The sequence below is a fragment of the Ambystoma mexicanum genome, chromosome 1p, assembly GCF_040938575.1.
Source record: "Ambystoma mexicanum isolate Mex_15411 chromosome 1p, UKY_AmexF1_1, whole genome shotgun sequence".
NCBI lineage: Eukaryota > Metazoa > Chordata > Amphibia > Caudata > Ambystomatidae > Ambystoma > Ambystoma mexicanum.
In genome coordinates this window covers 392,130,370-392,145,772 of record NC_090921.1, presented here as the reverse complement: position 1 = coordinate 392,145,772, position 15,403 = coordinate 392,130,370, and the positions used below count along the sequence as shown (strand labels likewise).

Sequence of the window (15,403 nt, the reverse complement as noted above, 5' to 3'; positions counted from 1 at the left end):
GGGATACCATGTTTGTTGGAATTAGGAATATTTCCATAACTCCATACCTTTTATGTACAAATCCCTAAAATTGGATCATGCCCTATACAGGCTTTTAAGAAAAATGCTGTGCATATGCCTTTTGCAAAGAAACACTGAACAGCATGTCACTGGACCAACACTTTCAAGAAATTGCAACACAGAACAGTACAAATAGACAACATTTCACAGTAAGGGCCCTTTCACAAACACAGGACTCCTTTTCCGACAGAGCCTTAAAAAATGACACAAACAAAAAACACCTTTGTGCTCATCACATGAAATCTTTCGAATTTGAAGAAACCACACCTATTGGCTTTGTCAACACTTCTTTAGTCATTGCCAAGTATAAAAGGCTTTAATTCAATAGACAGCTGCCTTTACTCACCATGTTCAATGAGGCCTTTCGGGTTATCCTGGGGAATGTGCTCTGCTTTTCTTTTTGCGGTGGTCCCACTGCCAGCAGTGACCAGCTGCCCTTTTTTCATGAACGAGTGAAGTATGGCCATGTACTTCTGTCCAAACAAACATGAATTGTCTAAGTTTGGGAAGCGCGAAGGTTGGGGAGGCTTGCCGTGTAAGTTGAGAGCCCCCAGCACCTTTTCCTGCCTCAAAGATGAAATCAAAGAAAAAATCTGTCCAAACAGCACCAGGGAATGGCGACACATTAAAACAGCTGTCAGGAGATTAGGCCTTTGCCATGCGGGGATGATGCTGCTACTCACTTCAAACGAATTGCAGACCAAAAACAAAGGGAGTGTGGCTCTCATAATAAGGTGCTGGATCTTTTCCAAATCCTTATCAAGTGGGTAAATCTTGTTCAGAAACATCGTCCTGGCCTCACTGTTGCTGCTCTGGCTCCACATTGAAAATAATTCTGTGTCCAAGGTCGGGCTCTGGAAAGTAGGATGAATCAAGTCCTCTCCAACTTTTGAAAAGCAGTATTTATGCTGCTCTGGTGTAGCTGGGCATTTGAACGCAGTGATCAGACTTTGGAATGTTTCGGTGTCCAATCTACCACGAGCTGAGTCACTTATGAACGTGCGTTCTCTAGTCAAGTCTGCCCACTTGATCAACTGCTCTCCGCAGAAGGTGAGGAAATTTGGGTCCTCCATCTTGTCTTTAAGTTTCTGGAAGAGACTGTCTGTCGCTGCCTGCATGATCTGCGCCTCTATTTTATGTGCTATAGCTGCCACTTCCTTCCTCAAATTGCCCTCAAGAGGTCCACTTTTCTGCTCAGATCGAGTGGGATGCTCTTCAGTGTGGTTCTCCCGATTGCTTGTGGTCTCTGTGTGTCTGGTAGAACCCGTTTTCTTACTCTCTGCAGGACTGCTAGATTGCCTGTGGTCAGAATGGCCAGAAAGAATATTGTCTTTTTTGTCATCCCCACGCTTTAACTCTGAACGACTTCTGGAGGATTTTCCTTTACTCTCTGAAGGGCTACTAGATCTTCGACGGTCAGCATGCTTTAGTGAAGAGGTTTCCTTTCTAATATCCGAGCTTGGTGACACTGGGAGGCTGTCTGGTGCTTGCACCTTACCCTTGACAGGGCTGCGAGATCGTCGACGGTCAACATGCTTGATCAATGATGTAACATTTCTGGAGTTTTTTGATGACTCTGTGCGGCTGTCAGAACTGTGAGCCTTATTTACAGGTGGGCATGCAGAACGGAGATGGTCTGCATGCTTAATTGAAGACCTTTCTTTACTGAAATCAAAGTGTGAAAGCCCCAAGAAGCTGTTGGAGGATTTTTCATTTCTCTTTGGGGGACTGTCAGGTTGTTGACACTTGAGATGCCCTTGCAAGACATGTTCTCTTCTGGAATCCAAGCTCAATGATACTGATCCACTGTGAGATGCTTGTTTATCACTCTCAGCAGGAACACCAAGGATAGAATCCTTCTCTGGAGTATCAGATTTCCTTACAGGTGAGAAGCCATCAGATCCATGCTGTTCCCGATCTATGTGGCTTTGGGACAATGGTTCTGGTATACCTGCTGGTCAAATAAAAATACAAGACAAGGCTTGAGAGTGCAAAACACAAGGAGAAGCAAGCTACACAAAAAGGAGGTATATATCCTCATCAGGGAGGGCTTTACTTGTGGAGGTGGAGGGCAAGAGGTTAAAAGATTACTGCACTAAAGTGCATCAAAATCTCACTGCAGGCCACTCAGTGCATAAGCTAACAAAATATGAGCACCACACAACGTGGGTAATAATAAGCAGCGCTCAGATGCCCGAGGGATCGTAGCACTATATAAATGTGAATATTATGATGATCTCTCTAATAACAGACAATACATTTATTCTGCCGAGACCAGTACCAGATAAAAGAAAAAAGCTACAAACCTTTGCATCGTCATCACAGTACATCCCCTCTCAAAATTAAAAGCAGGCGACAAGCCCAATGACATTAAGCACACACTTTCAAATGTTTAATGATGTTAGCTCATGTGACACAAGCAAAAGTCTATACTAATAAAGAAATTAAATAGGTGAACTAAAGCGTATTATTTCAAAAATACATTTGAGGCTATTAGGTTTCAGAGGAACAATCATTTCATCGTGTTGTCATCATCATTATTTTAATTGCTACTGTGTAAGAGGCACCCTGCTTCAAAACAACTCATTTGCCACTGTTCAACATCCATGCAATGCAGGGCCACTAACCTACCCAGCTAAACATTGAGGAATGTAGAGTCATATGACAAAGAATAGTATAGCCAAATGAGTTTAAGAAGTTAAGGTTTACCATCAACATGCAATGTCATTGTGACGTATGCTTGGCATGGATGGGATCCCCTACGTGCTTACCACTGCTAGATGCATGCTACCCTTTCACCACAGTCACCCCTAATTGCCTCCTAAACCCTCTCTCCAAGAACCTGCCACTCAGTTTCCACTCTCCAGGGCTTGTCAGCCATAATCCGTTCCCAAGATGTCTCGCCAGCCAAGAATCTTGCAAATGTTGCATCTCCCATTCAGCCATAGATGGGAGATGCCAGGCCTGGGTGAGGCTGGGAAGGAAGAGCAGATAGGGAGAAGAGCGAGACAGGGGGGGAGAGACTGGGAGAAACAGCAGGCCTGGAAGCACCAAGTTCCTTTTTATATTTGTATCATTGTTGGGCGAGTAATATTTAACCAGCTCAATGCCGGCTCTGGCTGGTCACAATGGATGTAAAGTAAGATACCTTGCAAGTTTGAAGGAGTGATTATGTGTCCATCATATGTTCCGAACACATCAAGCATCAGATCTTTGAAAATGTCATCTGGGATGTAGTCCATTTTTCATCTGCCAAAAAAAGAAGAAAAAAACATTTCATTTTAAGCTTTACATCATGCTGCTAATATTTTTACTTCACTGTATGCTTTTTATTCTGTGGACTGATTTCACCATCAATGGGTCCAACCTTGGATCAAGGAGGATGGCAAGAGTGGATGTCAATGTTCATGATCTTTTATTAAGGATTATGTTACCAGGTTAGATCGATTTCAAGATGGTTTTCTCCTTCATATGATTAAGTCTCTTTTCTAACACCTCTTCCGGGGCATCTTATTAGGCCCTTTTGGCCCTACAACCAAATGTCTCAGTTCACAGTGGTTATCAAACCCCTGAATGGCATGGCAGGCTATTACAGGGGTTCAAATACTTCGACTTGGTCTGACCTAGATGCAGCCTCTCAAGGTCCGTACACCAGGACTCAGTATTGTAGCGAGGAAAAGCGAAAGAGGGATCTTTAGGTAACTTGCTTCTGGTCTTTCTCTGTCCACCTCTCTTAACTTACAAACCCCCTATGCCCAAGCACGTACCTCTTCCCACCATGTGGTCCAACCTTGGGCCAAAAGGGCCTGCTACAACATGCTGCTCCGACTAATTAGGTGCCAACTATATCTCTCCTCCAGATTGCTTTCTTTGCTGCCTTATGTTTCCATCTCAATCTTCGTTTGCCCCCCAACCGCCCATTCTTATGTTATCCCCCCCCCTCGCCAGGGTCTCCTCTACAAAACCTTTTATTACCATGGGCTCCTCCTCCACATGGTGTTCTCTCTCCTGCCTCTTCTCAGTCCATCTCTTCCCTTGATGTTACCTCATCCATGTCTCTACCACTCTCTGATGCAGCCACCTCCTTTTTCTTGAGGACTTACTACCTCCCACTAGCCCCGGGCTCCTAGACCCTTCTCTTGACTTCATCGGTCCTGGCCTGATTGTTTCTTCTCCTGCTACCACCATCCTTTTTCTGATGCTACCACCTCTTCTATTTCCCTCACCCGTTACCCCCATTCTGGTTACCACCTTCTCCTATCCAATCTTATCTTTTGATATTAGCACATCTTCTTTGACCTTCGAATCCCACCACCTTTTCCGGTCCATTCCGATGTAATCGCCTTCTTAACCATCTTTGCTTTAACCGCCTCCTGCTCCTCTAGAATCCTGTCACTACTCCACTCTCCTCTGCACCTCCAGGCTCTGCTTCTGCTTCTTCCACGGCTGTCAAGTCTCCAGCCTTCTCCAAATATAAGCCTCCTATAAGTTTGCTACGACCCACACTGAAGGAAGCGCAACGTTTTTTCATTTATTTATTGTATTTGTAGAGCGCACTACAGCCCGCAGGCATCGAGGTGCTGCGAGGGAGAGTAAAAAGGCTTAATTCAGGGTTACAAGAATGCAGCCAAACAACAACATCTCAGTACTATATATATATATGTCATGGACGCATTTATGCATCAGGGCAATGATTTTGAATACAATCCTTTCCTTGACTGGGAGCCAGTGGACCTGCCTCCTGACGTCCGAGATGTGGTCCCTTCGTGAGATGCCACTTGCAGCCTTAAGGGCGTTGTTTTGCACTAGTTGGTGTTGGCAAGATTCTTGCGAGAGGTCCCAACAAAGATGACATTACAATAGTCCAGTCTAGACCCAATTATTGCCCTGTCAATGTTGAGGCAGTTTTGTTGGGATAGGAAGGGTCTAGCTGCATTAATAAGTTTAGAGTGGTAGGCTGAGGAGGATGTTATGGCATTAACCTGCCTATTCATCGTCAGGCTCGGATCTAGGTACACGCCCAAAGTCTTAACGGATTGGGAAATGGCAATGGGGATGTTGGCAACAATGAAGGAACTGTATTGTTTGTCCAATTTGCCCAAGGTGGACGGAGATCCAATTAACAGAAGTTCGGTGTTACCGCTGTGGTGACATAGCCAGTTTTCTGCCATCCAAGATTGAATAGTTGAGTAGATGGCGTTGAGGGTGTTCTGGTCTGCCAGATAATCACCTGAGAGGGGGATGAGCACCTGGGTGTCATCTGCATAGTTGGTGTACGAGTTGCCCAAGGCTTTCAGAATTTTGAACACAGGCCTTGTGAAGAGATTATAGAGTATGGGAGCTATGCATGAGCTCTGTGGGACCCCACGTTTGATGAGACTAGGGTTAGCACATGATGAATCGAAGAAGACCTTCTTAGCTCTTTGCTGTAGGAACAAAGTTATCCATGCACAGGCCCTCAGGGAGACATTAGCTGCAGTAGAGAGGCACAGGGTCTTGCGACCCACCAGATCAAAGGCAGCAGAGATTCAGGAGAAGGAGCGCAGGTTCGCCTGCGTCCCTAAGGTCGTCCATTTGGTTTTTGAGGTCCAGCAGGGCAGATTCAGTGCCATGGCTGGTATCCTAACTGCCGCAAACCAAGAAGATGGTTATCCTCAAGGAATTTCTGGACTTGCAGGTAGGCTGCTTTGTCCAGGATTTTTAAAAGAAAGGGTACATTAGTAATAGGCCTGTAGCTCCCTGGCAATAATGGTTCAAGGGAGGGGTTTTTAAGGAGCAGACATACCCACGCTTCCTTGAGTCCCGTGGGGACATAATATTCAGACTGGAAGGAGCAGTTGATGAAGGCAGTGATAAATGGGTTGAGGGAAGGGGCACAGTCTTTGATAAACTGGGCCGGGCAGACATCTCCTTTACAGTTGGAAGGTTTGATGGATTTCAGGAGGGCAGTGACCTCAGGTTCACTCATATCCTTAAAGTCAAACATAGGGGATTGGCTTGTGTGAGTATTGGGGGGACGGGATGCTCATCGAGCATGGTGGATTGAATTTTATGTTAGACAACGGAGTTAGTTAGCTATAATCAACAGTTTACAGTCAATATGCATTAAATTAGTGCTGTAAAATTCATTATGAAATCATTTTTAATAGTACATTTTGAGTAGAAAAACACATTTGCTTAAAAAAAAAGCTAAGGGCCAATCCCTTTCACTTTACATAAAACAATTATACACAATTCAATTTATGTTAAACAACACACAGACAATGTAGTCGTGAAACTTTGTTATTAGAGCCCTTTAGTGGCCTCAATCTGATTGTCAGGTAATTGATTCTATTGACAGCGCAGGGAGCGATTGCTATCTTGCACTGTTTATACAACCCTACTTCAGGTAGCTATATTCGTCAATCTAGTGCTTAATCTAGATGGAAGAACTCTACATGTTTCAGTTCTCAAAGCATTATCAAGGAACTTTCATCAGGAGTGGTGTCACGGTCTCTGGAGATATTCTAGAAAAATAACAACAACAGCAGTTTTCCATCAACATTAGAGCATGCTATCAATGCATATCTCTTGAGTTGGTAAATCTTGGTGTTCGTGTTTTAATGTCGAACTTGAGTGTTCTTTGCTGCAGCTAGTCTTGTCAGGGCGAGTGGGTCTTTAAAAAAGGTATGTTCCTGTGTATATCGGGAAGTTATCCTTTTTATAGTCCGATGTTGGCTTCTGAATAAATCTATTCGGACCTCTGTTTGAGGGGGTATCTTAATGCTTAAGATGTAAGGGAGCCTGGAGAGGTAATCTCAGTAATATTTCTCTCGTCTGTCCTTCTGTGTTAGATTGTCATCCCCCGGCAATTTATATTCAGTTGTGCCTTTCCATTGGTATAATGTAGCCCAAATTGGGGGGAGGCGAGCAGTCGTCATTTGTCTTGTTAGATTTTCATATTGTGGCGACGATAATCACTGAATCTTGTGTATTCTAGTAGATAAAGTTGGAGTGCTCCATTCGTTCGCGCTTCCAAACATTGTGTCGGTAAAAGTCTTTTATCGCCACGATATGAAAATCTAACAATCTCCTTCGGGAGGGTAGGAGGAGGTGAGGAAGGGGTTTCCAACTCTTTAAAGATCGTCCCGGATTTTGTAGTTTCAATTGTGGTATTGAAGGATGCAGTTTTGGCCTTAATGATGACAGTTTCGTAGTCTGTGGAGATGGCCTTGAAGGCTGCTTTAGAGGAATTATTGGAATTCTCGTTTCCCCCCTGTGTGGGTCAATTACGGGTGTCTGCACCCATGGTTGGTAATTTTTTGAGGGTGTGATTGGCTGTCTTTTCTATGTGTACTGCTTGATGTTTAAGGTTCATGATCTACAATTGGATTATCTGACACCTTGGATTTGACTACATCTCTGCTGACCCTTCAGAGCCCTGCATGTGCAGCACTGAGCTATTTGGCGTTTCCAGCAGGTGTTTTACTGGCAGAAAACACATAGGGCGAGCTTGCAGAATATTTAGACTCAGTGGCCATGCTGAGAATTATTCATCTTTTAACCCGGCAGCAGAATCCTTTGCCATAAAACTATGAGGCTGCAACTCTTCTTCCAGCGCTGAATACTCAGTGTTCTGGAATTCCTGAGCACGCAACATTTTAGCCGCAAGTTTGCAGAGTTCAAAACAGGTTGTGTGAACGGTCATAGGAGAATTCTTTAATGTGCAGAGGGAGGTGGCAAAAGTATTAACACACTCTTCGTTAGTGACAAGTGCAGGATAAACCTCTCCCTTAAAGGGAAAGCCTCCTTTGCTCACATTATGAATTTGTCTCTGCTCAGTGACTGCCTGGGGCTTCCTCATTTGGAGAGAGGTTGTTCTAAGGTTACTCTCCAGGACTTCCAAAAGGGTTTGGGTAGGTGCAAAGCAGTCATGGTTCGGATGTCCTACCAGGGCAGTGGGAAAGGTCTAACCCACCCACAAGTGGTTTGAGGAGCAGTACTGCGACTGTCCCTGCCATGTGGTGGGGACCAAGAAGGGGCTATTCAGGACCCTCCTTATACTGCCATGGTCTACTGGCTCTGGGAAGCACCCGGGTCACACAAGTCTCCACCTTGTCGGTCCCCTTGAACAAGACAAAAGTCTTCACAGCACTTAACCAATCCAGCAAATCCTCAATTACCCCAAAATCCACCAATTATACTATGAAGAGGAGACAAACGAGGCAACCAATACAGAATTCCCCATAGTAACCAGTGCATGCATGCTTTATCATGCACTAAGCTAAAAACAGGGATAGTGTAGAGATATGTGCAAGAGCATGCAGAACAACGTGGATAGGAGACCCTAGAAAGCAACAACCGGAAGCCACCCTACCCTCCCCTGCCTCTACCACTCCCCCTGCTAAACCACAGTGCACTGAAAAATGGTGAAAGGGAGCCCACATAACAGAAGGGACAGGAACGAGGAGCCCCACGCTTCATATACTGCCTGAGGGAACGTGGGGGGAGACATGCTGAAAAGGGAAGGAAAGAATCGTGCCCAGGGGGCTATATTCGGGTGATACCACAAAGTGAAACACTCTGAGGAGAAAGAACTGGACCCGGGGCCCAAGGTGAACCACTGGCATAGACTGAGATCTCAAACAGCAAGGCAAACATAGCAGCCCAGAACTGCTCAACAGGTGAAGCCTTTTGGAGTACAAACTGTGAGAGCCCCTGGCGTGACAGCAGGAGGGTGGCAACAACCCAGCGAGAAGCACGCTCATCCATATAAGAGGGGATTCCAGTGAGGACAATACACCCCCTCAGAACTGCATACCGACAAACACACAAAAACAGGCAGGGGGATAATGGCGGCCGGGGGTACGGATACCGTGAAGCAGGACGTGCAAGCCATCCTTTTGGAACTTAAGGCATTCAGAACAGAGGTACAGTCCTCCTTGGGGGCCGTCGTAGATGGGTTCTCAAAGGTGGAAGACCCTCAAGCACATCATGGCTGACAGATCTGACATCACGTGGCCCTAGAAATGAGGGTCCGAGAGTTGCAACGCAAGGAGAAAGAGGTGATGGCCAAGCTCAAAGATGTGGAAAACAGGGAGAGACAATCTGCGGATACTGCGGCTCCCTGGTACAGAAACTGAATCCCCAAGGGATCTGGAGCTATTGCTGACGTGCCTGGTGAGACGACTGCTGGGAGGAGAGACAGAGAGGGAGATCCATTTTGATAGAGTCCACAGAGGGGCCGGATCAGCGGGAGGACCACGCTCAGTGGTGGCCACTGATAAAGCGACAAAGACGAGATCATTAGGAAAGCCTGCGAAGTGGGCGAAATAGAATGGGAAGGAGCCTCTGTGACTATCTTTCACGACCTATCCTCTTACACCATAGAGCACGAGAGGAAATGGGAGAGGAAATGCAGGCCCCTGACTTAAAGGCTCCGCAAGGGAGGGCTCAGGTACTGATGGAGATTTCCTTTCGCGCCGTCTTTTGACTACGACTGAGAACACTACAAATTATCACAGGGAGACGAAGCAGGGCCGCTGCTACAAGAGTTTCAGAAAGGGGGCAGCAACAAGACCACAAGGGTAAACGTAAGCGAGTGGAGCGCTTCAACAATGCCTTTGCTCAGCCGAGAGGCCGAATGAGGGATGGTAGCGTGAGGACATTTTTTTTTAAATTCTTTTTTTATTTGTTTTGGCTACACAGTAACCTTTACAAAAATAGACATCAAGATTAAAATTCATAAAATTACAATACATAAAATTACAATAGATAAAAACAAATACACACGATATAGGACAAAGGACAAGCAAAAGTAACGTTGCATATGTGTTAACTTTTTTCTTTCCTCCATGAATTTTTAAGTTACATTTCTAAGAAAACTTAACATCTTTATCTTTGGGGAAACGAGATATTGCACTATTGTGGTTTATTCCCCAACTTTTCATTCAAACTCAGGCAAATTACACACCAGATTAGCTTCCTAGATCATTGGCCGGCATATCTCCTTGCAATTCACATTTAGATTTTAAAAAGCGTAGCACAGACAATTGCAGTTTAACCCTGGAGCCATGTAACATATCTATCCAGAGTGCTTCAAGATTAACACACTCCGGATTAGGCACGCATTTGGGAAAATATTCAACGCGTCCTTGTCTAAGTCCCACACATTTAGTCAGCAAATGTTGCAGAGTTACGTCCCTTTTTGTCAAGATTACAAAATCGGCATTTAGCCGTTGCGGTAGAAAGAACTCGCCTTATGCTCATAATTTGGCCAGTTGCCAAAACATTGAAGCGAAATCTCATGAGTTCATGTCTAAGCCCTTTGCAGGGGAATTTCATGAGATAAGGTTCCGTTATGCCCATTTTTTATTATGGACCAGATGCGCATACAATTTTTTTCTGTTAATTAGATTAACCGTCAAGTTCCAGTCTGCACGTTTCAAAAGTGTCTTTTTTTGTGAAAACGAAAACATTCCCCTCCCAAACCCCCCCGCCCGCCCCCACTCCCTTCCCACGAAGCATCGGACCAACCCTTGGTAAAAAAAAAAAATAAAAAAAAACAAAAAAAAACAAACACACTGTCCAGGCTCACCCTCCCCGTTTATTGCAGTTCTAACAGCCTCGGGTGCTGCGGACACTACATCACCCTAAATTCAACCTTAAGGAAAGTCATTAATTTCCCCCCACTCCACGGCAAAGTTTTGGACCTTGTTGTCCAAAGCGTATTTTGCCCATTCCAGGGCCACAATTTCCCAAATTTTTCGTTGCCAGTCTTGGAGCATGGGGACATCAGTACTTTTCCATCTTTGGGCTATTAACATCATAGCTGCCAATGTCAGTATTACTTTAGCTTTTTCCCCTTGTCCTGGGTTCTCCCACCCCCGTGACGCGCCCGACGCCTAGGAGGATCTGGGCCGGTGTTCTTCCATCCCCTGGGCCAAAGGCCTGTTCTTGCGCTTGCCGGCCCTCTCTCCAGAATGGTTACATTGTAGGGCAGTCCCACCAGACATGTACCGCCGTCCCTACACAAAAGTGTCTTGACCTTCATGGGGTTCTTAATAAGTAAATCTTTGAACCTCCCTTTCCAATTCCCGCAATAACGCTGACGAATCGGCTCCAGCAACCAAGCCCCGTCCCAAGATTCCATACAGATTGGAATCCTTGCCAACAAGCAGTTTCCTATACAGCATTACTCTGCGACAGAGAATTATACTTGACAGAGAATATAACCCTAGTTCATAGCGTATTGCCGCAAGTGTAACACACTTCGGAAGGCATCAGACCAAAGACCTTAGCAAGCGGGCCTCATATTTTGTAAATTCACTTCTGAACCAAGAGTGGGCCAGTTCCATCCCATAGCAAAACTATCTCAGACCATTACTTGTAGTGATTGCCTCCGAAAGGGTTCCTTCAGTGTTAAGACGAACCCTAATTTTGGTTTCTGCATGTAAGTTATATAGGATAGCTATCAACTGTGCGGGCATATTTAAAGCATACAGTTTACGCCACAGATCAATTGACGCCAAGTATATTGGTTGGCTACCTCTTGACCTGGTCTGATGCTGCATGATAGACATCTCACACCCCCCCCTCCTCCCCCCCTCCCCCTCCTCCCCAAAACCCCCCTCCTCCCCACTCCCCCACCCCCCCACCCACCTCCCCCCCTCCTCCCCCCTCCCCCCAGCCTCCCCCCCCTACAACCCCTCATCCTCGGCCCCACCCCCCCCCCCCACCTCCCCCCGAGTCAGTACCCACTGCTTTCCTAAAACCAAATTGCTGAGGAGAGAAAACTGCCTCTCCATCCATCCAGGCTTGGATGTGTTCCAGGACTAAGGACGCAAAGATTTTTGAATCGGCATCAAGCAGGGCGATAGGCCTATAGCTAGATGGTATAGACCCATCGCCCTTTTTATAGATGGGTACAACAAAAGACATGTGCCAGCTCGATAGAAAAACCCTGGATATAACAATGTCCTTAAATAGAAGATACAGGATTTTAGCGCTACAGATTCGTATTCCCTTGAAAATAACATTAGCAAGCATGTTTGGCCCAGGAGCATGTGAAGACGAGCATCTAAAAATAAGTTTTTGTACATCCAGCAATGTAAAGGGGATGTCCCATTGACATGTGAGAATCTCGGCCGGTACCAGCCAATTAGAGGCAGGTGGACAATATAGGGACCCAAAGTGCTTTTCCCAGACTGAAGAGGAGATACACACTCCTTGATCTCTGGCTTGAGCATCTCCACCTCTGTTGACCAAGGTCCAGAAATTTCTCGTATTCGTTTTGGATAGTGCCTCCAATATACTTTCAGCGTCCTTCTGCAAGATTTTTGCTTTTAGTGTGCGCGCTTTGATTTTCCATTTATTTCTTACTTTTTTGATAGTATCCCCAATTGGGGAGTGAACGGAAGTCTTGCTAAGCTACGAATCTCACGATTCCTCTCTTTTTTCAGTAGGTACATTGTGGGATCAAAAACGTGCGTGTTGGTGGGGCCTGCTTTCTTGGGTCTCTTAATCCCTTGGGGCCCAAGGATAACACCCTTGATATAGCAATTAAATTCCCCATGGGTGTACATAATTTTTTTTTATCACATGCATTTTTGTCGTAGTCCTGAAAAAAGACCTTATTCACTTTCTCAACATTGTCCCCATGCCAATTAATTCTGTTCCCAGCAGTGTTATGCCCCATCCTGAGTGGGTATACATCATTAGGCGCGGCTACAGTTTGCACCTGGAGGGTCATCTTAAGGACACTATGATCACTAACCATGGAGGGAATAATTTTAAAATCAGATATAAAATTAAGTGAGTGGTAACAAAGATGAAATCTATGGTGGAAAACTCTGAACCATTTGTCCAAGTGTAGCAAGCCACATCCTTACTCAGATAATCATTTACACAATTTAAGCCCCAGGTCATCAGAAAATCATTCCACTGCCAGCCCTGCACTAATTTTCTCGATGAGCTGATCGAGAAAATTAGTGCATTAGTGCAAACAGTAGACTCCCTAAGTGCCCCCTTTGAGCACATACCTGCTTCGGAATTAAAATCACCCATGACAATAACATTCAAAATTTTACCCAATATTTGGCACTCCTGAATTATACCTTCAATAAGGTTCATAAATTCCTTTAAATTGAGCCCAGGGCTCCAATAAACATTTACTATCAATAAATGGCCAAGGGGAACGGGGGGTGTGGGCGGGGGTCAAATGTAGCAGCAAAGCAATACAACCCTTGTGAGGCGAAAAGAATTTAAGACACTTGAAGGGAAGGGAGTTGCTCACTGCAATAAGCATAACCCCCCCCCTCCCCCTCCCCACCCCACGAGGGTCTTCCTCTTGATTTTTTTACTGCTAGCACTTGATGCAGACAATACCGATCCAGAACCAAAGGAGAAAGTGCCCAAGTTGCCTGGATACAAAAGATACTTGCTTCTATGAGATGGCTAATGCTGTCAGACGCCATCCTTAGAACTTTATTTCCCCTAGAATTCCAGGATACAACTACATATGTCGCTGGAGTCCATAGTTTCACATTTAATGCGTGTATCTTGGCCAATGAATCACTAAGCATTTGCATCAGCCCTTTGAGATCGATTTCTGGGGTTTGACTTTGCATATTTGCCTCCTCAGCCCCCTCCGTGTGTGAATGTAAAGTAGCATCAAAAAAATAACTACCCTCTACCTCCACCCCTTGGCTAATCAGTCTATTTTTAAATGGTTCTAGATTGAAGCCGAAGCAGTGTAAGGAGTCGATTTCCGAAGCCACTAGTTCCATAATCGCCTGGGAAATAAATACCAATCTTACACAGTCGAACCTCAGGGGGGTGAATGAAATCAACCAATTTAATGTCACCGGATGAAATCATAGAAAGCCTAGGGATTTCACTGAATAGAGTTAAAATTCTTTGACGATTAAGTGAGTCAGGACCGCCCTGCGAGAACATGAAGTATAGCATAATGTTAGGACAGTCAGTAAAAGTGGGGGCTCTCCAGTCAATTCTATTGGGCATCATATTACTTGCAACTTGTTTGTTGGACATGTGTGGACTGTGCTTGTCCCCCCCCTATAGGATATTCAGGACACGTTCTGTTCTCCCCTTCTTTCTGCAGTTCTTCTGCACCAGCCATATGGGCCTTACTAGTTTCCCCCTCAGACGAATGCGCAGCTCATACCAGATTCACCCATTCTTTGGGCTGCTGGACGTGCATATTTCTTTCAGATATGCATCTCTTTTCATGCTGATCACTCAACTGATTTTGCTGTAATTTGGAGGATTCTGACTGAGTTGTCCGTTTTGCAGATCCCTCACTTATGTGTGTTGCATGATCATGCAATGGGGGCTGAACATTAACAACACCCCCGTGACTAAAACAGATTCCGGAGCTATAATACGGATTATTTAGGTCACGGCCCAGCCCAATCATGGATGATGGCTCGAGTAAATGTTTTCCTGTAACAACATAATCTTGAGGAGGTCAAAGTGCTTTAATATCAGTAAGGGGTCCTTCTAGGTTGTCCTTTATTCCAGTTAAATTATGCCTTGCTTCCATCCAATTATAGGTGACTGGGAGTCTGGCGCCCTGCCTATTAGAATCTTCTAACAAATTCTTTAGGGCCTGTTTTACCAAGATTTGAATGTCCTCACTAGGAACCAGGGAGGGTACCGATGACAACGGGAGCTCCCCCCCCCCATTCCTTCCCATCGTACTTCCAGAGGTATAGGATTCCCCAGGATTTCTCACCTCCCCAGCGTTTATGGAGGGCCCCACTCCCCTCAGCCCATCCGTTTGCACTTCCTCAACCTTCTCTTGCGGTACCGGGGGGGTGGGGGGGGGGGTAATTTCTAGGTACCTGTGTTGACGATATAGACTGTGGAGCGGGAAGGATGCTCTTGTTCTCCTCACAGCTGCCAAGGCTATTTTTAGTTTTTTAGGTGTAAAAAAGAGCTTAATGTCCGTCTTGTCATTTGGGGCCGTTATTTTTTTTATTACTTTTTATTTTGTTTGTGGTCTTTTTTTTAGAGAGGACATCACATCATTACAGTTTTTAGAGCCCAGAGGTGTCCTTCTCCCTGCTTGTTTCTCTTCCAATAATTGTACATTTTTATTTGACATTTTCTTAATTTGTTTGCGAGTCTGCGGGTTTCCTTTGTGGCTCATAGCCTCAATCAGGGTATCGGATGCTTCTCCGTAGTCACCCTCCTCAGGTTCAAATGAGTCCACTAAGCGCTGGACATGGTCGGAGTGTGCCGCCTGGATGTTTTTTTTTGGGGTCCCTAATTCTTTCAGTTCTAACGCTTTTTTGCTTTCCTCATCAAGTTGGGACAAACCAATGCCACCTTCCACAGAGAC

General features: G+C 45.2%; 1 protein-coding gene across 3 annotated transcripts in view; it reads right to left on the bottom strand.

Annotated features, from left to right (window-relative positions):
• The window catches only part of LOC138570930 (SURP and G-patch domain-containing protein 2-like), a 906,804-nt gene that overhangs the window by 615,891 nt on the left and 275,510 nt on the right, over positions 1–15,403 (bottom strand). For 2 of the 3 annotated variants that reach the window (XM_069649158.1, XM_069649157.1), the window contains exons 2-3: positions 3,209–3,309; positions 407–2,014 (exon numbers count right to left, since the gene is read on the bottom strand). In XM_069649158.1, the coding sequence (XP_069505259.1) occupies positions 407–2,014; positions 3,209–3,302 (1,702 nt within the window). In that variant the 5' untranslated portion in view covers positions 3,303–3,309. The remainder of the gene's footprint in view (positions 1–406; positions 2,015–3,208; positions 3,310–15,403) is intronic. The other variant, XM_069649159.1, reaches the window with a different exon arrangement.